General features: G+C 42.9%; 2 protein-coding genes across 4 annotated transcripts; one reads left to right on the top strand and one right to left on the bottom strand.

The window, feature by feature from the left end:
• The first annotated feature begins 1,346 nt into the window (after positions 1-1,346).
• Positions 1,347-3,787, top strand: nbs (nibrin). 2 transcript variants are annotated; one of them, XM_069047314.1, is made up of 5 exons: positions 1,347-1,503; positions 1,552-1,667; positions 1,723-1,859; positions 1,912-3,436; positions 3,484-3,787. In XM_069047314.1, the coding sequence occupies exons 1-5, from the start codon at positions 1,476-1,478 to the stop codon at positions 3,607-3,609; spliced, it is 1,932 nt and encodes a 643-aa protein (XP_068903415.1). In that variant the 5' UTR covers positions 1,347-1,475; the 3' UTR covers positions 3,610-3,787. The 2 variants fall into 2 exon arrangements, with proteins under 2 accessions (XP_068903415.1, XP_068903414.1); XM_069047313.1 differs by having other exon boundaries at positions 1,552-1,670.
• Positions 3,690-21,536, bottom strand: LOC138130690 (golgin subfamily B member 1-like). 2 transcript variants are annotated; one of them, XM_069047300.1, is made up of 44 exons: positions 21,216-21,536; positions 20,637-21,167; positions 20,387-20,590; positions 20,203-20,337; positions 19,191-20,156; positions 16,403-19,070; positions 15,859-16,355; positions 15,645-15,806; positions 15,383-15,560; positions 15,150-15,330; positions 14,977-15,100; positions 14,731-14,825; positions 14,100-14,400; positions 13,075-14,043; positions 10,934-13,028; positions 10,750-10,884; positions 10,478-10,693; positions 10,237-10,416; positions 10,034-10,183; positions 9,846-9,986; positions 9,650-9,799; positions 9,434-9,601; positions 9,057-9,383; positions 8,889-9,008; positions 8,673-8,837; positions 8,492-8,629; positions 8,281-8,442; positions 8,099-8,230; positions 7,928-8,050; positions 7,760-7,876; positions 7,588-7,713; positions 7,474-7,541; positions 7,344-7,422; positions 7,180-7,293; positions 7,006-7,125; positions 6,292-6,957; positions 6,122-6,241; positions 5,573-6,070; positions 4,915-5,522; positions 4,607-4,861; positions 4,391-4,559; positions 4,242-4,342; positions 4,038-4,193; positions 3,690-3,884 (listed from the first exon to the last, which is right to left on the bottom strand). In XM_069047300.1, the coding sequence occupies exons 1-44, from the start codon at positions 21,396-21,398 to the stop codon at positions 3,792-3,794; spliced, it is 14,886 nt and encodes a 4,961-aa protein (XP_068903401.1). In that variant the 5' UTR covers positions 21,399-21,536; the 3' UTR covers positions 3,690-3,791. The 2 variants fall into 2 exon arrangements, with proteins under 2 accessions (XP_068903401.1, XP_068903403.1); XM_069047302.1 differs by having other exon boundaries at positions 8,492-8,626.
• Positions 21,537-21,796: the final 260 nt, after the last annotated feature.

The raw sequence follows: 21,796 nt of genomic DNA, 5'->3' as shown, positions 1-21,796 counted from the left end.
AAACGGTCAGTTCTTTGATCTGTCGCAGAAACGTCCAAAAGTAAGCGACGTGAGTTATTTGTTTGGAAACGCGATGATGTATGGGATTAGTTAGATATGCAGCGACTTCTTCACAGAATCGCCGCCTCAAACATGTTGACGGCCATTTATCATTGGCGCAGTTTCGTACGTTTAATTAAGGAATTATGTTTTACACTGTTGAGATAAGAGAAATTAACATTTTTCTTGCGAAAGAATCGCACCTATGTTTCGAGAGGTGTTGTCCCATCAGATTAAATTGCTACAGCAATAAACAAGCCAGGCTCATTTTTGGTAGTTGCCTCCATTTACGTGCATCATGACAATACCCGTCTGCGCATTATATAATGAATAGAAAGCAATAGAGCTAGACGAAAATTTACATAAACTGATTGGTGCAACGTCCTCAAATTTCCTAAGAGAACTTCTTGTGTTGTTCTTCCCAAAAGCCATTTAATTACTGAGGAATGTTTTATGTCGGTTCGACAGTAAATTAATTTGCAACTGTGGCCGTTGAGCAATGATGAGCTTTGATCCAAATGACATCAACCCGATTTTTATTTTGGTCGCGGCTCTAACAGGGAATCGTTTCTCAATGTTTTACCGATTTAGTAATTTGTTTTTGTTTGATTTATTAAGAGGCAAGTGGCTTAATTACTTTCAAAGTTTACACTGTTCGTGTCAGAATTTTTATGAACCTTTAACGTCAGTCTAACAGCCTGCAATTATTCAGTTGATGAGTTATATTATCAAGGCCGCTGCTGGGGGCTAGTGTCACTCATCACACCGCTGAAAGGACCTAGTCCTAGATTTGTTTGCTTAATCTTTCTCGTCTGAATCGAACTGCTTTTGACATTATTTTTTCAGTGCGATGTTTAAAGAAATCATTCTTCTACAAATTTTACAATTTCGAATTTCACACAAAACTCCCGAAGGAGCATATTCACAGCCATGTGGTAAAATGACATTTTTGCCACATTTGTTAATTTAAAAGATAAAAATAAAAAGAATTCTGTTACGAGTTGAAGTACTTCAATGCAGAAGGACAATATAAACTCGTATTGGCTGTGATTTTTTAAATAACGGTCTATTTTTAATCAATCACTTAATTAAAAACAAATTTCAGAAAATGACCAAATCTTTTGATTCGGATTTTGAGTGATAAAATGGCGTCGTCTGGCAAAATTGGCAAGAGCAAGACTGATTTTGATTTATTAAAATGTACATAACTGTATTAACCAAATCTAATACATTAGTTGCATTGATAGTGATGCATCTTTTCTGTCCATTTTTATCATTTTTTATCTTTTTTTCATACCACTGCAGCAGTGAGCACTGCTTCAAATTGTCAAAAGTCAAAACGTCAACGTCAGGTATCATAACTTGATCATAACCTAACTTTTCATGTTTGTTGTGTCTGTCTGTGATGTTTACGTGTTTACTGTTTACTAACCAAAATGATGTTTCTACTAAAGCAAGAACAAGGTAAGTCGGGAATTAATACTTTAATGTTAAATTACATTAGCTATTTAGGCCCCGATCGCCATTATTTAATTAGCAACAAGGAATACGTTATCGGTCGAAAAAACACAGACATCGTGATTGGCAACGACCAATCGATCAGTCGAAAACATGCCATAATAAAAATTGTGGTAAGTCAGATGGGTTATTTAACTGTTGATAAGACTGTTTTTTTTTTTGTAGCAAACCACTCCAGTTTTGATAGACTGCGATTCAAAGTATGGCACATTTCACAACCACACAAAAATTGAAAAAAATATTGATGTCTACTTAAAAGCCAATGACGTGATTAAATTTGGAGTATATCAGAGCATGTACAGGTTAGAATTTGCCAACTGAATAAGTTATGAAATGATTTTTTTTTATTTGAAGGCTCGAGAAAGTGAATGTGGTAACTACTGGGTCTGGTTTAATTAATGAGCAAAAGAGTCAACTGAAAAACAGGATTAATGCAATAGGGGGCTCAGTGCTCAACAACTGGGAAGAGTCATGCACCCACATTACTACTCAAGAATTAATGTTGACCGTGAAGGTGCTGCATGCTCTTGTGGATGACAAACCTATTGTAAAACTTGAGTATTGGGACCAGTTCCTTCAAAATATGAAAGAGCTGAAACCTCCACCTGACGTTAGCGATTTTGAACCACCAGTGGCAGAATCATTGATCAACAAAACAAAAATGTCTTTCAATCCTGCCAGAAGAATTTTATTTACCAACAAAACATTTGTTTTTGCTACTGAAAAAATCAGATTAAAAATGGCCGATCTTATTGCAAAAACGGGAGGGCACAGTATTTCGTGGGAAAAGCAGTCTTTATCATTATCACAAGTTACAAAATCAAAAAATAGTTATTTGTTTATACAAGAAGATTTAAATAATGTTCCTCCACTACTGAAAGATATTTACGACTATTTGACAAAGTTGGGGGAACGGACAATTCCAATACAAGAAATCGCAATGGCAATCGTGCTCTGTTCCTGTGAGAAAGATTGCAATCCAAAGTTTAACCGTGTTCATAACGTTTTTATGAAGCAGTGGACGGAGTCGCATACAGAAGCATTTCATCTGGCACAGGAAACACCATCAGACGTTGAGTCTCAGAGTTATGTTGAACCCAAAAAGGAAGTGATCATTCCAGGATCGCTGGATGCAGACTTGGCTGTGTTTGTGTCACCAAGACCAACAGGCGCTAGTAGTAGTGTCGCGAAAGTACCATTTTCGGGAGAAAATAGCGTGGCCGGTCCAAGTACCAGTTCTGGTGTGGTTAGACGCAATGACAGAGAACCTGCTGGTTCACCTTCTAAGAAAGCAAGAATGGACGATTACTTTCCAAGAACGTCGACAGCTAGTGTTCTCAGAAAAACACCAGTTGCAGAACCTAAGACGCAACCAAGTCTGGAGCCAAGAAAGAGAAAAGCCGATGAGAATTTGGAGCGGACTCCGAAAAGGTCGTCCCTAAGAGAAAACCCTTTTGCCATGTTAAAAAATAAGACCGCCACCAGAAAACCCTCGTCTGACAACCCGTTCGCGGGATTGAGGATAAAGAAAGAGGACAGCACCAACGACAGTGATAATCCGTTTAAGAAAATAGTAGGACAGAGTAGCGAGGAGCGCCATGATGTGGAGTTGGCGGTGACAAATTCTGGCGGAGCCAGTCCTTCGTTTAGTCAAAGTTACCGTTCCCCTGACAAATCAAATGTCAAATGGCTGTCAAAAACAGGTGCCAAAAGCGAACCGATCGCAGTCGACCCCGAGTTTGCGGAGATTTTTGAGAAATTCAAAAACACCGTCGTGATTGAGGTTCTGCCGCCCACCGCGATCAGAGTGTGCACCCCGGCCCCCGTTGCGACGCCTAGTGCGTCCAAAAGCGGGAAAAACTTCAAAGTGTTCAAAAAGGTGAGTAAGGTGGCGCCCTCTTACAAAATGTCAAATGTGTTTTACAGGTGCGCCCGTTGAGGCCCCAAATCAGCGTTATTTCCACCTCAATGGTCGATTCCACTTCGAGAACGAATGAAATAACAATTTTGTCGGACGGCGAAGAGGATGGGAAATTCGCAGGCCTGTGGTAAAAACGAGCAAACCCACTAAACGTTTCAATTTTTGAATTTATATTGTGCATTTTATACACGCGCATACCAATTACAATACATTTATGTTTATAAAAAAAACTTTATTTCACAAAACAGCACAAAAGACATGTCACAAAACACACAGGACAAATATACCGACGCTACACTTAACATTAAACTGTTCATTTTTCGAATGAATCAAAGCTTCCACCTCCAGCATTGTGGCTTGAGTGTTCACACAGGAAAGAAACCCGACTTCGCTTCTTGTCGGTTCTCTGAAAGAAAATATGAATTTAAACGAATAGTTTCAAGACGCACGGCGCTTCTTTCAGAGATTATGAAGGACCACCGTACTGGCGGATTGCCAAATTAGTTAAATCAATTTTGACAGCTCTAAGCACGATTTTGTCTTTAGAGAAACACTTTACCTCACTGCTCGGGCCAGCGTGAAAATGGGGTATCGTATACACCGACCCCGAAAGATGTGAACACTTGCTGACGACATTTTTAAATTTTTGCTGCCCAAACATCGCTTCTTTGCTGTGTTCGTGAGAGGTACTGGGAAGTGATCTATTCTTATTATCCTGAAAAACTCTTTTCAGACGAGATTAACCCCAAAAAAGCGCTTTTACGAAAGATGGATTGATTTGTCGACACACGAAACTGCCTTGTCTTTGCGATTCTTTCTCCAACTCTCTCATTGTATCACGAATCGTCGTTTGAAGCACATCGACTAAAAACAAATCAATTACGTATACCGAAACCCCGAGAACAAACCGACTTTTTTCTTTCGTTTCTTGTTGCTTTAGCAATTGTTGATTCAATTGAAAAATCGCACTAGGTGAAACTTCGTCTTGTTGATCATTGAAAAGTGTCGCGTTTGGTTCTGCATCAGAAATTCTCTGCAACTCGTCCTGAGTGCTAAAATCGAACGAACGTTGCTCTTTCTCCTGAAATCACGTTTCAAAACACGCCAGCTTCCCACATTACAACTGACCTCATCGAACTGACTCAGAAACCGAGTTTTTTCTTTTTCTAGTTCCAGCATTAGCTTACTCTTGTCTACGGTATTTTGAATCTTGTCGATTAAGAGTGCCAGTTGTTGTAAGTCAACTTGTTCACTTGTTGCAACGGAGGTTTGAGGCACGGGTACATAATTGGCGTAAGTCCACACAGGTTGTTGCAACAACCAGGGCATCGTCGTGTAGGGAAATTGCACGAAAGGCTGTTGCACAGGCGCTGTGATCAACGACTGCAAACAAAAGGTCTCGTTCGAGAAAATGACATTTTTGTCGCGGGACAGACCTGTTGAGGCAGAACTTGTACCGAATCTGTTCCCACGCTTTTCGCCGCCGTTGATATCTTCTCCGTTGAACTAGACTCATCTTGTCTTCTGTCTTCTACATCGACCTCTTCGTTCTGTTCTTGCAAGAGTTTAACGTCCTCCTTATATTTCCTTTTCAGTCTAGATATAATATTTTTCCATGCTTCTTTTCGTCCACGCGTCAAGTCACGTTCAGATCTTCTAGATCTATCATCCCCATCAAGTGTTGTTTCGTACTCATTTTGTATCATCCTCACAATCGAAACGTCATCCCGCTCCTCCATTATTTCCACTTTACCTTTCCCCAACATTTGTTTCTCCCTTTCAACGAACGTTTCAAGTTCCTTTTTCAAGTATTTTATCTCGAACTCGAGCTGAACAGTCACCAGTTTGAGATTGTCGTTGTTGACTTGACACTTCTGCACTTGCTCTTCCAATTCTCGGACTCTCTTCTCCTGGTAGTCCGCTTCCAGATGAGCAATCTTCTTTTTCAGACTCTCGTTGTTGTCCTGATAGCGCTGCAAGATTTCTTCCAATTTACGCACGTGTCCGATTTGCGTCTCACTTCCCGGCGACTTCTTTTCCTTCTCTGAAAACAGCAAAATGAGACCGAACAAAACGGCGCTGCACGGTTGGTACCGAGGCGTGCGTTCAGCTCCACTTTCAAATTAGTCTTTTCAGTTTCGAGCCGGACGATCTGCATTTTCAGGCTCTCGTTGTTGTCGTGATATTTCTGCAGAGTCGCCTCCAACTTCCTCGAGCGCCTCTCCTCCATGTCGCCCTTTCCTACTTCCGGCCGCTGCTTTCTCAAATCTTCTACGTGTCTCTCCAAGTCGGCGACGGTCACTTTCAATTTTTCCACCTCGCGATTTTTATTTTCCAGTTCATCGAAAACGGAGGACACTTCTTCACCACCTCCCAACAACTTGATTTTGGCGTGCAACTTGGAGATTTCGCTCTGCTGACTGTCCATTTGTCTCAACAGCTCGTCTTTCACGAGTCTCTGCTTATCAATCTCGCTCTTCAAACCTTCAATGTCTTGTTCCCTAGAACACAACTCTTGCGTCAGCCTGTTCAGTTCATTTTTAAGATTCTTGTTCTCGTCCTCGACAACTGACTTGCCAACCAACTCTTTACCTAAATTTACCCAAGATTAAATTCACATTTACAAGTCCAAATGCAACATACTCAGTCTTTCAATTTCCCCCTTCAAAGTCTCACTTCTATTCTTACTCTCTCTGACTTGCTTCTCGAGTTCCCACACCTTTTTGTCGTTTCTTTTATCGTGAACCGATTCTTTTTCTTTGCCTAAAACCAACACCAATCAATGTGAATTTTCTATCCGACAACTTGGTTACGCAATCGTTCCAGTTCCCTCTTAACCCCTCTGTAATTAGTCTGCGCCGCCCTCAAACGTTCCGCCATTCCGTTCATCTTCTTCATTTTGTCCTGAAGCACAACCTTCTCTTCTTGCAAATCTCCCAATTCTTGTTTCAAATTCGCATTAGCGACTTGACTCTCGATCAATCGTCTCTCCACCTCTCGTAACATACTCCCTTGCACGCCTTTTTGACCTTCACTTGTCCCGCTTTCGTCATCGCTGGGACTAGATGTCTTGTCTTCTTTATCTTCCGACTTCTTGTCGTCCTCTTGTTGTTGATCGCTTCGCCCCAATTTCTCCTCGTCACGCATTGCAATCTCTTTCTTCAATTTTTTGTTCATGTGTCGACATTTTTCCAATTGCTCCTCCAAATCAGTGATTCGTTCTTGAGCATTTTGGTGTTCTTGGTGCAAGTTTATAAATGACACTTTCCTATCCTTCGGGATTTTCGTAAGCGACGCCTCTAACGCCTCGTTCTTGTTGCGACAATCTATCAACTTCTTCTCCAAGTCGTTCGTCAGTTTTGCTTGCAGATCGTTTATCTTACGAAACCGTTCCACTTCAGTCTTCAACTCTTCATTTTTGGTTTTGCAATCTTGCAGCTTCATTTCCAAATCCTTCTGGATCGTGAGCTTTTCCTTACCTTAAATATCAACAGTCAACGGACACCACAACCAACACAACAACATACGCAATTTCTCAAAATCCCCTTTCAAACTCTCCTTGTGCGTTTGACAATCTTTCAACTGTGCTTCCAATTCCTTGACTCTCATTTCTTGAACGTCAATCACAATCGATTTCTTTTCTCTACCTAAAACCCAACACCAATGGATCACATTAATAACTTTAACACACCTGGACGTACGTCTTTCAGGGTCCACTTTCGGAACGTCATAAATCTTATATTCACGAATTTGCGCCTCCAGTTCCTTTATCTTCTTCTCTTGGACGTGTCGCTCCAGCGCCACCTTTTCCTTGCCTAAAACGTAACAAAACAACATCGAGAATCTACTTGACCCAAGTACGAACGTAGAGTGTCGTTCGTGTTTTGACACTCTTTGAGACGCGTCTCCAAATCTTTCCCCCCACCAGATGATTTTCTCGCTATCTGGAACATCAAACAAAATTACCAGATTTGTTGAGACACTCTCATTCTCACCTCAGCGGCTTCCTTCATGATCTGTTCCACCTCTTTGGCGAGCTTCGCCTCAATCGGTCTTCCCTTTTCTGAAAGCGCACCGAATCAGTCACAATCAATTATTCTCCTACCTACTTATCATGTCCAGTTCGATTTTCATGTTCCTGTTCTCCGTTTCCAGTTTTTCGATTTTGGTCCGGGATTCACGAAGGTGTCCTTCTAGCTTCTGGACTTGAGCGCTGCTTTCTCCTTTTTCTCGACCTGCCAACACCAAATTAAACCAAATCATTTTTACCAAACGACGTACTCATCAGCCTGTCCAAATCTTTCTTCAGGTTGACAATTTCTGGGTCGAATTGTTCTTGCCATTTCTTCAGGCGGTTCTCCACCTCTTCCAATTCTCCACCACTCACATCTTCTTTGCCTAAAAAAGTACAAAGTCACAATGACTACTTCCCGTTAATTTTCATTGTACTTTTCTTCTTCCGGAAGTCCTTCATCAAAGTATCTTTGTAGTCATGGAATTCGCGCAAGAGACGCTCTATCTCTTTGAGGCGTTTGTCTTGCACGTGAGCCTCCAGTGAGACTTGTTCGTTGCCTAAAACATCCCCGATTGATTGATTTCATCGACAAAATCTCTACCCACCCATATTTTCCAACTGGATCTTGAGATTTTTATTTTCGATCTCCAAATGGTCATTTTTCATTTTCAACATGTGGTTCTGCTTCTCCGTGTCTTTGTCCGCCAGGTCAGGCTGCATAGATTCTTGTACTTTAGCTGAAACACAAACGTCTCAATCAAGATTCACTCGATCGCTCGTCCAGTACAAATTCTCTCGATTTCGTTCTTCAAATATTCGTTGTCGAGTTCCAATTCGACGTTCTTCACCTTCAACTGCTCAATCTTTGCCGTCAGATCTTGTACCTCCTCTTCCAACTCGGCCACTCGGTTTATCGTCATTCCAGTTTCCATCGTCATTTTTTCTTTGGCTGTAACACAACCCGATCAATCCAAATCCTCTCACTTTGAACAATCTACTGTTGAGCTCGCTCTTCAAGTACTCGTTCTCGATTTCCAGTTCGACCGCCCTCATTTGCAGACTCTCGTTGGTGTCCGTTCCCTCTTCAATTGTCCTGTCTGGCATGTCACTTTCCACAGATGCTACGGTTTTGACTTCTGTTCTCTATTAGTAACCGGCATAAAGTTTCCTTGATCTCACCTTTCATTCCTTCGAGCTCCTTTTTCATTTGTTCGTTCTCCACTTCGAGCAGGATCACTTTGATTTTGAGGGCTTCGTCAATTTTGCTTTTCATCAGGCTGTCCTCCACAGCCGCAACTTTTGCGTTGGTCACACTTTCGCTCTCGAGCATTGATAATTTGGCGTCTAAACTTTCAAATCAGTCGAAATTCACTTGTCTCAACAGACTGGACTTACCGCTCTGCCTTTGCAACCTTCTCTTGAGGTAGTCGTTTTCAGCTTCGAGCTCGGCGATTCTTATCTTAAAAGCGGTGTGACCCTCTTCGAACCTTTGGATGTGCGCTTCTAGTTCTTTACCTGCAACCAAATCGTCAATCGAAAATCCAGCTTTCAAGATTCTCCAACCTATCCCTATTTCTAGGTCCTTTCTCGTCTGGTCCGCCTCCACCTGCAGGTGGACCATTCGTTTCATCAGATTCTGCCTCTTATCTTGACACTTTTTCAAGAGCTTGTTGGTTTCTCGTAATCTCTTTTCCTGGTCGTGGCTCAGAAGCGACAGCTTCTCCTTGGCGATGAGTGTGTCGATGTACTCCTTCTTCAAATTCCTGTTCTCGATTTCAAGCTTCATCGTCCTCTTCCTCAAGTATTGGTACTTTTCCTGATTCCTCGCCATCTGCCGCTCCAACTCGTTCAACCGTTGCAGCTCTTTTTCGAAGGTTTTGTGCTCTTGGCCTAGATCATCACTTAAAACGCCCGTTAAACAACCGAAAAACGCCCAATACCAGTGATCCTTTCCAGGTCGTTCCGCAACCTCCCGTTCTCCAGCTCCAACTGGATGGTTCTGGTCTTCAAGGTTTCGTTTTTCTTTTGGAGTTCGCGCAGATGCTCGACGAGATCTCGGATTCGCTTCTCTTCCACTTCACCCTCGACAAACTCCTCGGTTTCGCTATCTTCAAAAAGAACAATTTGGAATCGTCTCGATGAAAGTTAAGCGGTACCTGCAAGTTTTTCCACCAGTTTGTTCAAACGTTCATTGTCGGCTTCCAACTGGATGATTCTTTTTTCCAAATAGTCGTTGTGCTTCTGGTAGCCTTCCACCTCTTTACTTCGACCTTCGGCCGGGTCGCTTCCGGGTGCCCCGCCCTTGCCTAAAATAAAAATTGATCGAAACCCTCCGCCAAACAAACCACATACTCGTCAGCCTTTCAATCTCCTTCTTCAGCTTCCATACTTCGCCCTCGTAGTTCTTTTGCCACCTTTCCATGGTGTCCTCTATCTCCCTGAGGCGTTTATTTTTGGGGTCGTCCCCTAGGAACGTCAGCGACTTCTCACTACCTGAAAAACGACAGCTATTACTCAATTCTTGGAAGTAGATTTTGTACTTCTGGCTCGTAGTTTGTCAGATAACTTCCTGAGGGATTCGTTTTCTTCTTGAGTCTTGTGCAGTTGCTCTTCTAGCTCTCTGATTCTTTTGCTGTCGCCGCCAACGGCAAATTCGAATGACTCGCTCATTATCGACATCCTTTGGTTACCTGGAACACGTTGCAAATTAACTCGACGGAAAACGTCTAGTTGGGCCAAATACGCAGCCTTTCAAGTTCTTTCTTTAAACTGTCGTTGCGGCGTTTGCAATCGCGCAATTGCTCTTGCAGTTCTGTCGTTTGTCGGAAATGCATGTCTTCTGTTGAACTCTTGACAATTACAGAATCCTTCCCTGTGGCACTCTTGACTTGTACATTCTTATGCACATTTTCCAGCGATTTCTCTACAAGAAAAATTTTTCTTTGGATCAAGACTGCAACACACTGACCCAAAATGTTAAGTACCCAATCCTTCGATTTTCCTTTGTAGGACTTCGTTATTTTCTAGACTTTTACGCAACTGGCTCTCCACTTCCACTATGTGTTTGTCTTGAAGCTCGCTCGTCAGAGCTACTCGTTTTTTACTGAGAACATTATCCAACAATTCCCTCTTCAGATTCTCCACTTCATTGACGAGCTTTTGCAGATACTCTTCGCCTACTTGTTGTCCTCCCACTTGACCTAAACAACACAAAAAAAGAAACCTCAAAACCTCGACCAATTGTCAAACTCGCTACCGGTAATCGATCGTAATTCATTTTTAACGTGCGTCATCACGCCATTTATTTGACCTTCCCAATTTTGCAAATGGTTTCTTATTTCCTTTATTTCTGCTTCGTACAACGCACTCGCAGATGGTTTCCTCTTTTCATCTAAAAAACTCAAAAAATACACGACAGTTCGTTCCGTAAAACCACCAACCTTGCAGCTTCGTCAGTGCATTCTTCACCTTCGCAATTTGGCCCTCGAGGTCGACATTTTTTTTAGTGAGACTTTCGTTGTTGTTTTCTGATGTTCTCCAGTACTCTTCTAGTTGTCGAACGCGGCCTTGTTCCCATTCTAGACTCTTTCTGAGTTGCACTATCGCCTTGTCGACTTCAGGCGCACCTGCCGGTGTGTCAAAATGAAATTGTGGTAGATTTTTCAGTTTGTCGTCCATGTCGGCGATTATCGATTTCAATTTTGCATTCTCTTCCTTCTTGTGCTGTAGTTCTTTCAGCGTCTCGTTCACGTCGGGAGTCCGATTGATTTTGTCCAACAGAGTCGCGATTTCCTGCTTCTGAGCGCTAATTTGTCCGGAAAGTTTGTCTCGTTCTTTGGCGAAACTCGCGTCTTCCTTAAAAACGACAGGCTTAACAGCTTCTTTTCGTTTTAGGTTCACTATCTCGTCCTTCAAATTTTTATTTTGTCTTTTAAGCTCGCTTAATTCGGCGTTGTTCGCTATGATTATCTCTTTTAGGGCTGCACTTTCCTGAGGTTTCTCACGCTCTACAGAACGCGGTACCTCTTTGGGTTGTTCAATCTTCTCCACATGAGGCACTTCTTTCGGTTTTTCCAGACGAGCCACCATCTTCGGTTTTTCAAGCTTGTCAAAATTAGGAACCTCTGTCGACTTTTCAACCTTCTCAACACGAGGCACCTCTTTCAATTTTTTACGCCTTTTTAACCCTTTGGGTTTTTCAAGCTCTTCAGAACGAGGCACCTCTGTCGCTTTCTCAGATTTTTTCACACGAGGCACAGCTTTCGGTGTTGCTTTTCCACCTCTCATCCCATACAGACAACGATATTCACCTTTAGGTTGCTTTTCCAAAAATATCACTGCCTGCTGACTAGGCGATTTCACTCTTGAACGTTTCAAACTTAAGTTCTCCATTATCAGTTCTCTGATTCTCAGATCGCTCTCTTTCTCTTGGTTTATTTTCGAATGCAGCATGGTCCCCATGTCCTCTCGCATTTTCTTCTCATTTTCAACTTCGCACTTTTGTCGCTCCAGTTCACTATTCAAATCACTCACTTGGTTTCTAAGTTTTGCAAGTTCAGCTGGGTCTACGTAGCCGGGCAAAATTTTCTCCAAACAGCCAGTCAGTTTTTGGATTTCGTCTTTCAAATATGCATTTTCATTGTCGAGCTGCTCAATTTGCATCTTTAACCTTCCAGCTGTCGAAGTCTTCATCAAACTGTCCATTTCCTGGTGCAAACGATTTATCTCCGCGTTCGACAGATCGATGACGTTCCTCAACTCGCTTAGTTCCGAATCTCCGGCTGCTTTCACATCGGCCAAGATCGTTTCCGTATTCTCTCGTAATCTTTGCTCTTCGTCCAGTTGTTGCCTCAATCCCAACAGCTGGTTCCGAAGATCCTCAAACGTTTTGTCCTTCTCGTAGAGCACTTGTTTCAGGTGGTCGTACATTTCCGTCATCTGTTGACACCTTTTGGAGAGATCTTCGTTCGCATCTTCCAATTCTGTCACTTGGATTTTTGCAGATTCGTGAAGTTGTGCCGACAGAGTGCGCAACGCCACATTCTTATCCATGATTCGTTTCATCTGGTCCAGATTCTCACGCAGTTTCATTATTATCGTATTAGCAATCATCAGTTGTTCTCTGAGTTCTGAAATTTTCATTTGATTGTCTTTCTGGACTTCTAGTCGCTCAATATCATATTCTTCGAGCTTTTGTGTGATGCATTTGATCGTGTGTCTCGCTTGTGCCAACATTTCCTTCAAACGTTCGTCGCTTGTGGTGATGGATTCCAACGCTCTCTCCACTCTAGCCCTGGAAAGTTTCTCACTTTCCAAAGATTCTAGGAGCACTTTATTATTTTCATCTTTCAATATCATGTTCAATTCATAATCTTCGATTTGTGTTTCCAACTCTTCAATTTGACTCTTCATTAACAATTTTTCACAAGAAAACTGGTTCACACCTTCTTGAAGTTCTCTCTGGACATTGTCTAATTTTCGCTCGTATTCAACAATCTGTGACTCCATATCCATTATTGTTTGTTTCATTTCATTCTGTGAAATCAAACTGAAAAATAAAATAGGAAACCGTTTGACTTACCTCTCGATTGTCGCGTTCTACAGTCGTAGATTCAATTTGATTCATCAGTTTACTAATCTTATCCTCTTGATTGATCATGCAACAATTACAATCTCGTATCTCTTGAATAAAACTCTGCTTCTCCTTCTCCAATTGATCGACAATTTCAGCCTTTGATCTAAGTTCCTCGCATGTAGCTTTCAAACCTTTCATTTCGTCTATTTGGGCTTTGTACATTGCACATTCGGCGCGCAACATCTCGTTGTCTTCATTTTTCTCGAGCAAGTCTTCATAAATTTTCATCGTCTTCGTAAACGCTTCTTCCACTTTTTCTTTTGACCTTCGCTCGTTCTCTAGATTTTCTGAAAGAGCTTTATTGTCATCCTCCTTTTTCATCAGTGCCGTTTCATATTCTTTGACTTTCGTTTCGAGCTCTTCGAGCCTCTCATTCACTGCATTTTCCCTAATCTGAGAAGATTCCTCAGATTCTTCCTTTTCCTTTATGTGATTCGTGATCGTCGAAACTTTAAGGTTTTTTTGTTCCTGTCGTTTTTCCGAATCTCGTGTCAAACGGTCGATGTAGGAAGCAAGTTTCTTCATTTCATCTACTTGGTTCGTGATATACTCCTCGCACTCTTTTATGTCTTTTGAAAGAACCCGTCTTTCATCTTCCAACTCTTGAATTCTCTGATTTTTTTCTTTGAGTTGGACTTCCATTTTTTTGCGTTTCTTCTTATTTTTGGTACATTGACATGAATCTCCTTCGCTCTTAGTTTGCTTCAGTAAATTCGTATAATTGTCAGACATCATCTTAACCACTTTTTTCATTTTTTCTTTATTGTCAAGTTCAAGATTCAGTTTTTCAGTCAGAGCTGCATTGTTTTTGTCTCTCAATGCTAGCATCACTTGGAGGTTGTTGATGCGATTTTGTAAGTGTTCGACATCGCAGTTTTGATCATCTGCATCACCACCTTTCACTTTCAACTGGAGCTATCCAATAGAACAAATTTACTTCACTTGACTCTGTGAAAACTAAAAGTAGGTACCTGTTTCTTCTCCAAATCTGGAGATAAGCTTTGAATGTGGAACTTGAGTCTCTTGATTTCATTCTCTTGTTGACTCACATAATCTTCATAATCTCGGATTTCACCAATGTACATTTTTGCCTCCTCTTCCAACTCTTCCACCCTCTTAACTTTCATACTAAGCTCAGCCTCTAATTCTATGGACTTCATCTTGTATGCACCACATTCATCTACTCTTTCCACTTTCTCCGGGTCAACGGGCTCAACTTCAAGTGTTGTCACATTGTCAATGTTATCCGATCCAGACCAGTTTCTTAGACCTGTGGTAAAATTCCAATCATTTCCCAACTCCGGCGTTTGTTACATATGAAAGTGTTACTTTAACCCTTTAAGGAGTACAACCTAAATGTACAGGTTTCAGGGTTTGCGTCGACAATTTACTTCCCTCTTTGACCGGATTTCAATAAAACACTGTCATTCACTGATTCACCTCTCACGCACTGAATGATTAAGACTCGCTCCTTAAAAGGTTAAAATAATACTATATATGCTTGGTAAAAAAAACGCCACTTTATTCCACAAAACATCACAACAATAATTTGCCACATCACCAATTAAAAGGACAACAATATTAATGTTATTCTACTCATCTATCTCAAAGGAATCGGAGCTTCTGTCACCCACGTTGCAAGAACACGGTGTTCTTCTCATGATGCAGTTGTGTTTGTATTTGTTGTCGTCATCTTTCTGCAAAAAATATACAATTTTTAGACAACAGTGGAAAACTAAGAAGCTTCTGATTTTGTAGCAATTTAAAAGATGGTCTCGTGGTCTGAATAAAAACAAACAACCCTAAAATGGCTTGACCTACAAAGGAGTAAAAATGACTTTTACTTACTACAGAAGTCAACTCGGTGCGGAAGTGGGGTATACCCACCGGAGACCTCATTTTATTCGAACAAGAGCACATGGCCCCACCACCACCACCACCTCCACCTTCCATGATATTCTTCAGCGTCATACTGCAAACAAAGCTTTAACTTGAGTCACTTCAACACTAAATCCGCTTACTTCAACTGTTGAAGTCGCCTCTTGTCTTGGAAATTCTCCTTCTTCACCAGATCAATCTCCACCTTCATATTGGCAACAGTTTTCGACTGATTCGTGTATCTGCTCACCAAATCGCTATTCTTCTGTCTCTCCAGCTCCAACTCTCTCTTGAACTTATCGACGGTCTGGTGCAGCGTGTCAACTAAACGAAAAATACGTTATTTTTTGTAGCAGTGTCGTAACAAAACACTAACTCTTTTGCTTGGTGTGTTGCTGCTTGACCAGCAGTTTATTCTCCAATTCAACGATTTTCTTGATAGAGGTGAGTTTTTCGTCCGCGGGCGGCGACGGGGACCGAGGAGCTTCGTAACCCAAAGCGGGAAGACGGGTCATGCAGGGGGGCGGTAGCATGCACGGTGGAAATTGTGGCTGCTGCAATGAGGGAGATTAATCGTTAACATCTACGATTTGGCGAATTATAAAGTGTGGCAATTTTTCAAAAAGGAGAGAACAAACCTCTTGGGGTGCAAAGTATTGTTCTGGGCGACCACATGGTGCCTTGCACGGTTGTGTTTCGGGTTTCTGTGTGTCTGCTGGCGCGAGTGGTATGACCATCGGCAGCTTACCGCAAATGCACACGTCGTAAAATGTCCTCTGCGATAGTCGACCCGCTTTCTCCTGAAATTCTAGCGTTAGACAAACCCACTCGGCATACTTCATACTTCAACACCTCTTTCACAGGTTCCTCTTTCTTCTCTTCCACCTTAGGTTCCTCCTTCTCCTCTTCTACCGTAAGTTCCTCTTTCGTCTCTTCCACTTTAGGTTCCTCTTTCTTCGCTTCCACCTTAGGTTCCTCCTTCTTCTCTCCCACTATAGAAAGTTTTTTCTTCGTTTCTTCTGGCTTCTTCTCTTCCTTTGAAGGCTTCCTCTTAGCCGTAGTTTCCTTCTTCCTCAATTCTTGCTTGAGTTTAGCGTTTACGTTTTCGTGCTCTGCACCCACTTTCTTCAGAGCGTCTTGATGTGACTTTTGCAATTTATCAATTGCCGCTTGGTTCTGTTTCTGAAGGTTTTTAATATCTCTGTCATATTGTTGTTTCAGCGATGCTATCATATCGTTACATTCTTGTTTGTTCTTTGCTAACTTATCTTCGAGTTCTTTTATTTTCATTTTATCCCCATCATCACCTGTTGTTACTTCTTGTTTCACCTCTTGTATCTCTCCTTTCGCTGAAACATATCAAATTAGTTTAAATTGAAATATTTCAGTTATTTACCTTTGGGTTCTTTTTTGAGTTCAGCCTCGAGCTGAGCAATCTTCTTCTTCAACTCTTCATTAGTCTCCTGGCATTTCTTCAAAGAGTTCTCCAGTTCAGAATTTTTCTTCTTCAAGTTCTCGTTGTTTTCTTCCATATCTCGAGCTTTCTTCTCCTCCTTTTCTAGACTCTTCTTAAGATCATCAACCGCCTTATCTATTTCTGGCGATCCTTTCGGTACATCTAACTTAGCTTTTTGCAAATCTTTCAGTTGTTTCTCCAAGTCCGCAATGGTAGACCTCAACTTCTCGTTCTCCTTGTTCTTGTTCTCTAATTCTTTGAACGTTGTATCGTCTTCGGTCTTGGCCGGTTGTTTGATCTTGTTCAACAAGTCCGCAATTTCTTTCTTTTGAGCGGAGATTTGATCCAACAGGTTGTCACGCTCTTTGGCAAAAGCATTTTCCTTGCCGTCATCTTTCGGTACAGATTTAGCGGCCACTTCCTTCTTCAATTTATCTATCTCATCTTGCAATTTATTCTTGTCACTCTCCAGACCTCCCTTTGATCCTAATTCTTGTTTGAGTCCCGCTATTTCCTTCTTCAAAGCGTCTATTTCTTGCTTCAATTTATTTATCTCATCTTTCAATTCTTTATTCTCCTTTTCTTTCGCTGCCAAATCTTGCTTAAGTTTATTGACCTGGTCTTTCAAATCTTTATTTTCTTTTTCGAGCGCATTCTTTTCCTTCTCCATGGCATTCTTCTCTTGTTCCAGAGAACCTTTTTCTTTCTCGAGAGAACCTTTCCCAGCCAACTCTTGCTTCAATTTGTTCAACTCGTCCTTCAGATTTTTATTTTCTTTTTCGAGAGCACCTTTTTCTATTTCAAGAGCGCCTTTTTCATTTTCAAAAGCACCCTTTTCTTTTTCTTTCGCAGCCAGGTCTTGCTTGGCTTTATTCGCCTCGTCCTTCAATTTACTTATCTCATCCTTCAATTTGCTCAGCTCATCTTTCAAATCTTTATTTTCCTTGTCAGTAGCACCTTTCGCGGAAGCTGAATCTTGTTTTAATCTATTTATCTCGTCTTTCAAATCTTTGTTTTCATTTTCCACTCCACCTTTCCCGGCCAGTTCTTGTTTCAATCTGTTGATTTCATCTTTCAGATCTTTGTTTTCTTTCTCAAGAACACCCTTCGCGGCCACATCCTGTTTCAACTTGTTCACCTCATCTTTAAGATCTTTATTCTCTCCCTCGAGAGTATTCTTCGCCGCCAACTGATCTTTCAACTTGTCCATTTCGGAATCGCTCTTGTCACGTTTACCTCTCTGTTTCTCCAACTCTCCTTTCAAGATTTCGTTCTCCTTTTTGCATCTTTCAAGCTCCTCCTTCAGTTCAGACGCGCTGGCTTGGTTCTCCTTTTTGCACCTCTCATAATCTGCCTTCAACTTCTCCAGTTCGGCACTAAATCCATCACCCTCTCTTCTGCACTTGTCAAGATCGTTCCTCAATTTATCCAGTTCGTCCTTCAAGAGTTGACTTTCTTTCCTGTATCTGTCGGCGTCGGTCGACACATCCGTGTTTTGGTCTTCAAGTTTTCTAATTCTTTCGGCATCGTTTTCGAGCTGTTCCATTTTAGCTCTCAGATGCTTGATCGTTTCTTCACACTCCTTCTTCTGATTCTCCAGATCGAAATTGAGTCGGTCGATTTCTGCATTCAGCACGTTCATCTGACCCCTCATCTTGGCCATCTCAGCGGCGTCAACATCCCCAGAAGCCGACACAGCAGTCAGTGCATTTTCTGCATCTTCACGTAACTTCCTCTCGGTCGCAAGTTGCTGTCTCAATGCGGCCATCTCTTTGTTCAGGTCGTCGAGAAGTTGTTCCTTCTCGGCTAAAAGTTGCCTCAAGTCGTCACACTTCTCTCTCACTTCTTGACTCTTCCTCGACAAGTTCTCGTTAGTGTCCTCGAGCTTGGTCACTTGAGTTTTAGCAGTTTCTTGGAGCTGACCGGCCAGCTTCCTCAGAGCGTCGTTCTCGTCGATCACACCCTTAAGCTGGTCCAGATTGTCTCGCAGACCCTTGATGGTCGCCTGCGCCTTCATCAGCTCCTCTTCCAGTTCTGCTATTCTGTCAGTACCGCACGGCTGTTCGGTTATGCCTTCTTCGAGTTCTTTGATCTTCTTCAGATAATTCTCTCTCTCAGTCTCCAAGCGCCCCACTTCAATAATATCGTGCTTTTCCAATTTCTGCGTTATGCACTTGATGGCGCACTTTGCTTGTTTCAACATCTGTTTCAGGTGCTCGTCGCTCTTGATGGCCTTCTTCAGCGCCTCCTGCAACTTCTCTTTGTTGCACTTCTCATTCTCCAAGCTATCCATCAGAGCCTTGTTGTTTTCTTCCAGCTGCTGCTTGTTTTGTTCCAAGATTTTTTTGGTTTCTTCCAGAACTCTGTAGCTTTCTTCTAGGGCTTTGTACTGGTTATCTTTTTCGGCCGCTTTCAATGCGTATTCGCTGGCGTCGGTCTCGAGTTCGTCGATGCGATTGCGCAAGCAAGTGGTCTCGCAAGAGAGTTGCTCGATGGAGCTGCGCAACTGATCTTGCACATCTGCCAGTTGTTGCTCCGATTTGGCAATGACGCAGTCTTTCTTCTCTATATGGGCCCTCATCGTCAACACTTTGACCTTCATCTGGTCCTACATCCAAAACATTATCATCAACACCAAACAAACAAAACGCGTGCAGAATACTTACCCAAGAAGATTTTACATAACTAAATAAAAATTGCCACACTTTGAGAAAAACAAAATGTTTACCTGTCTCTTGTCCAAGTCTTGGGTTAAACAATCGATGTGACAGGCCAGTCTCTTTATCTCGTCCTCCTGGTTGTTCATGCAGCACTCGCAATCTTCGATCTCTTTCATCAGAAGTTGTCTTTCTTTTTCCAACTCTTCGCATCTTTGAACCTTGGCCCGCAACTCGTTGCATTCGTTCTCCAAATTCTTCAATTCTTCGTATTTGGCTTTGTACGTGGCGCATTCGGCTTTGCACGCGTCAAATCCTTGGGTCTTCTTCAGTAGATCTTCGTAATCTTGTTGGATCCTGGCCAGGTCGTCGACTCTCATCTTCAGACAGTTCCTTTCGACTTTCAAGATTTCCAGTTCTTTCAGCTTGCACTTGCAGTTATCCAGTTCCGCTTCGAGTTCCGCAATCCTCGCCAGGAGCTTGTCTCTGTCGCTGGAGTCACCAGCCGATTCTACACATGTGTTTGCCTTCTGCCTCAAGGCCCGGACCTCATCTTCCAGTCCCGCCAGAGCGTCGAGTCTCCTCCTGAGGTCCTTCTCGTCGTCTCTCAGATTGTCCAGGACCTGAGATTTCTCCTTGAAGTTATCGACTTGCTGAGGCAAGTTGCCGTAGTTCGCCAGTTCTTGTTCGAGCTGTTGGACTCTGGCCCTCAAGCGGTCTCTCTCTTGGGTGACCTCGTCGAGCTTCATCAGCTTGTCTTTGAGGGCGTCGTCCGCGGTGGACGCCAAACCGTCCTTCAGCAGGTCTCTTTCCCTCTTCAGATCGGCGTTCTCCTTCTGGATTGCCGCCAGCTGAGCGCAGTACTTCTTCAGTACTTGCACCTCGCGTTGGACGATATCCGATTCCGGCGAGGACGTGGACTTCATCGCGTCGATCTCGCGCTCCAGAGCGTCGATCTCGTCTTTGCAAGAACCGAAGGTGTCGTCGTACGTTCTGGAGTCTCTTCCGGCACCCGCACCCGCGCCGCTCGCGAATTTCTTAAGATTTCGTTAGAAAAGTGTCTTAGGTGGACAATTGGATTACCTGGACCGGTGGCAAAGACCTCGCCGTTGATTTTCTCCTTCCGTCGCCTCCGTCGACGATGTCTTTGATGTTCTCCAACTTCTCGATGGCCTCTACTGCGAGCGACTGTTGAGTGTTGTAGGTGGCTTCGGTGTCCTAAAGACGAGATTTACAAATGGAATACGATTGGTGGTGTGGGTGGTACCGCTAGGGCTTGCTTCAGCGCCAGCAGCTGATCTTCTGGAGATTTTCCGGCGAGCAGTGCTGCGGCGGCTTTCTCGTCCTCTGAGATGGGTCTTCCACTGTACATCCCCGATTTGTCAGTGGTGGTGTCGTAGTCGCTGGTTTCTGAGGCGTAACCCGGAGTGGTCGCATCTCCCGTGGTACTTCCTTCGCCAGGTCTTGTCTCCTGCTTAAATCGTTAGAAGAGATTTTTACGAACAGAAACTACCAACCCCGGGTGAGATTTTTCTTTTTGTAAGTAACGCCTCCTCAACTTCTCCTGTTTCCGCTCCTGCTCCCGCTCCTGCTCCCGCTCCTGCTCCTGCTCCCGCTCCTGCTCCCATTCCTGCTCCTACTTCATCTTCTCCGTCCGCTCCTAGTCTTCCCGCTCCTGCTTCTCCAGGTCTTCCCGCTCCTGCTTCTCCAGGTCTTCCCGCTCCTGCTTCTCCAGGTCTTCCCGCTCCTGCTTCTCCAGGTCTTCCCGCTCCTGCTTCTCCAGGTGCTCCCGATCCACTGATGGGTTGTCCTTGGTCGTCGTATCTTACTCCACCCTCTTCTCCTGGTCTTCCACCTTCACGTCCGTCCGAGCCCCGCACCGGTTCGATCACGGTCACGGGTTTCTCTTCGTAGTGAAGGCCGTTGTCTTTGATGAATTTCTTAAGCTCTTCGATTTCTTTTTGTAGACGTTTTATGTCAGCGTTCTTATTTGATAGAAGGATATCGATGATCGCTTCAATCGGTATGTATTTACCTAATGATAAACCCTGGAAAGGAAAAATGAAGGTGGGGGAGGTATGACAGATGACACTCACTTTCCCGTCCCCTTGTCTAATTAAATCTAAAATGTGTTGTCTTCGTTCTTCGGTGTTGTCGCACCAAGCTCTGGCGTCAGTCGCGGACTGATACGTTTTCATCCGACCATCGGAGCGCTTCCGATGGATTTCGATGTCGCCTGCTTCCTTGAAGACTCTGATTTTCTTGTTTACGTAGGACATTGTTCTTTACTTTGTTCTTTACTAATAATTTAAGGCTGATTTTCTCCGTTTGATGTCATTTATTGAACGTCCATTTTTCTTCGATGCTGTTTCGTGTGTCAACAAAACAAAACTTGTCAAACATGCGAGCGTTACGTTAGCTACGGCTTGACGAACCAACGTGATGTTTATTCCTAATTATTTAATTGTTTTTAGACAGCCGTGAGGCATCTCTAATCGTAAGCCACGAAAAGTTTCGCGTTTTGAAACTATACAGCATTCGCTAAAAGTTTGGAATAATTTAAGAAGATTGTTCCTTGAACTTTCGGAAAAAGAAAACCGGGACAGGTCGATAGTTTTCATTTTGCCAACCCTTCCCTCAATAAGTTCCCTTCCAGCAATCCTTACTCCTACTGATT

This window comes from Tenebrio molitor, chromosome 5 (genome assembly GCF_963966145.1).
Source record: "Tenebrio molitor chromosome 5, icTenMoli1.1, whole genome shotgun sequence".
Taxonomy (NCBI): Eukaryota; Metazoa; Arthropoda; class Insecta; order Coleoptera; family Tenebrionidae; genus Tenebrio; species Tenebrio molitor.
This window is presented reverse-complemented; position numbering and strand designations above follow the sequence as displayed.

Excerpts from the sequence above, each read along its gene's own strand:
- nbs (XM_069047313.1), top strand. The coding sequence starts at position 1,476 with ATGATGTTTCTACTAAAGCAAGAACAAG. Across the intron at positions 1,504-1,551 it reads TCTACTAAAGCAAGAACAAG|GCCCCGATCGCCATTATTTA; the intron begins GTAAGTCGGGAA and ends TTAGCTATTTAG. Across the intron at positions 1,671-1,722 it reads ATGCCATAATAAAAATTGTG|CAAACCACTCCAGTTTTGAT; the intron begins GTAAGTCAGATG and ends TTTTTTTTGTAG.
- LOC138130690 (XM_069047300.1), bottom strand. The coding sequence starts at position 21,398 with ATGTCCTACGTAAACAAGAAAATCAGAGTCTTCAAGGAAGCAGGCGAC. Across the intron at positions 6,958-7,005 it reads AGGGGATTTTGAGAAATTGC|GTAAGGAAAAGCTCACGATC; the intron begins GTATGTTGTTGT and ends TTGATATTTAAG. Across the intron at positions 4,862-4,914 it reads TACAAGTTCTGCCTCAACAG|TCGTTGATCACAGCGCCTGT; the intron begins GTCTGTCCCGCG and ends TTTTGTTTGCAG.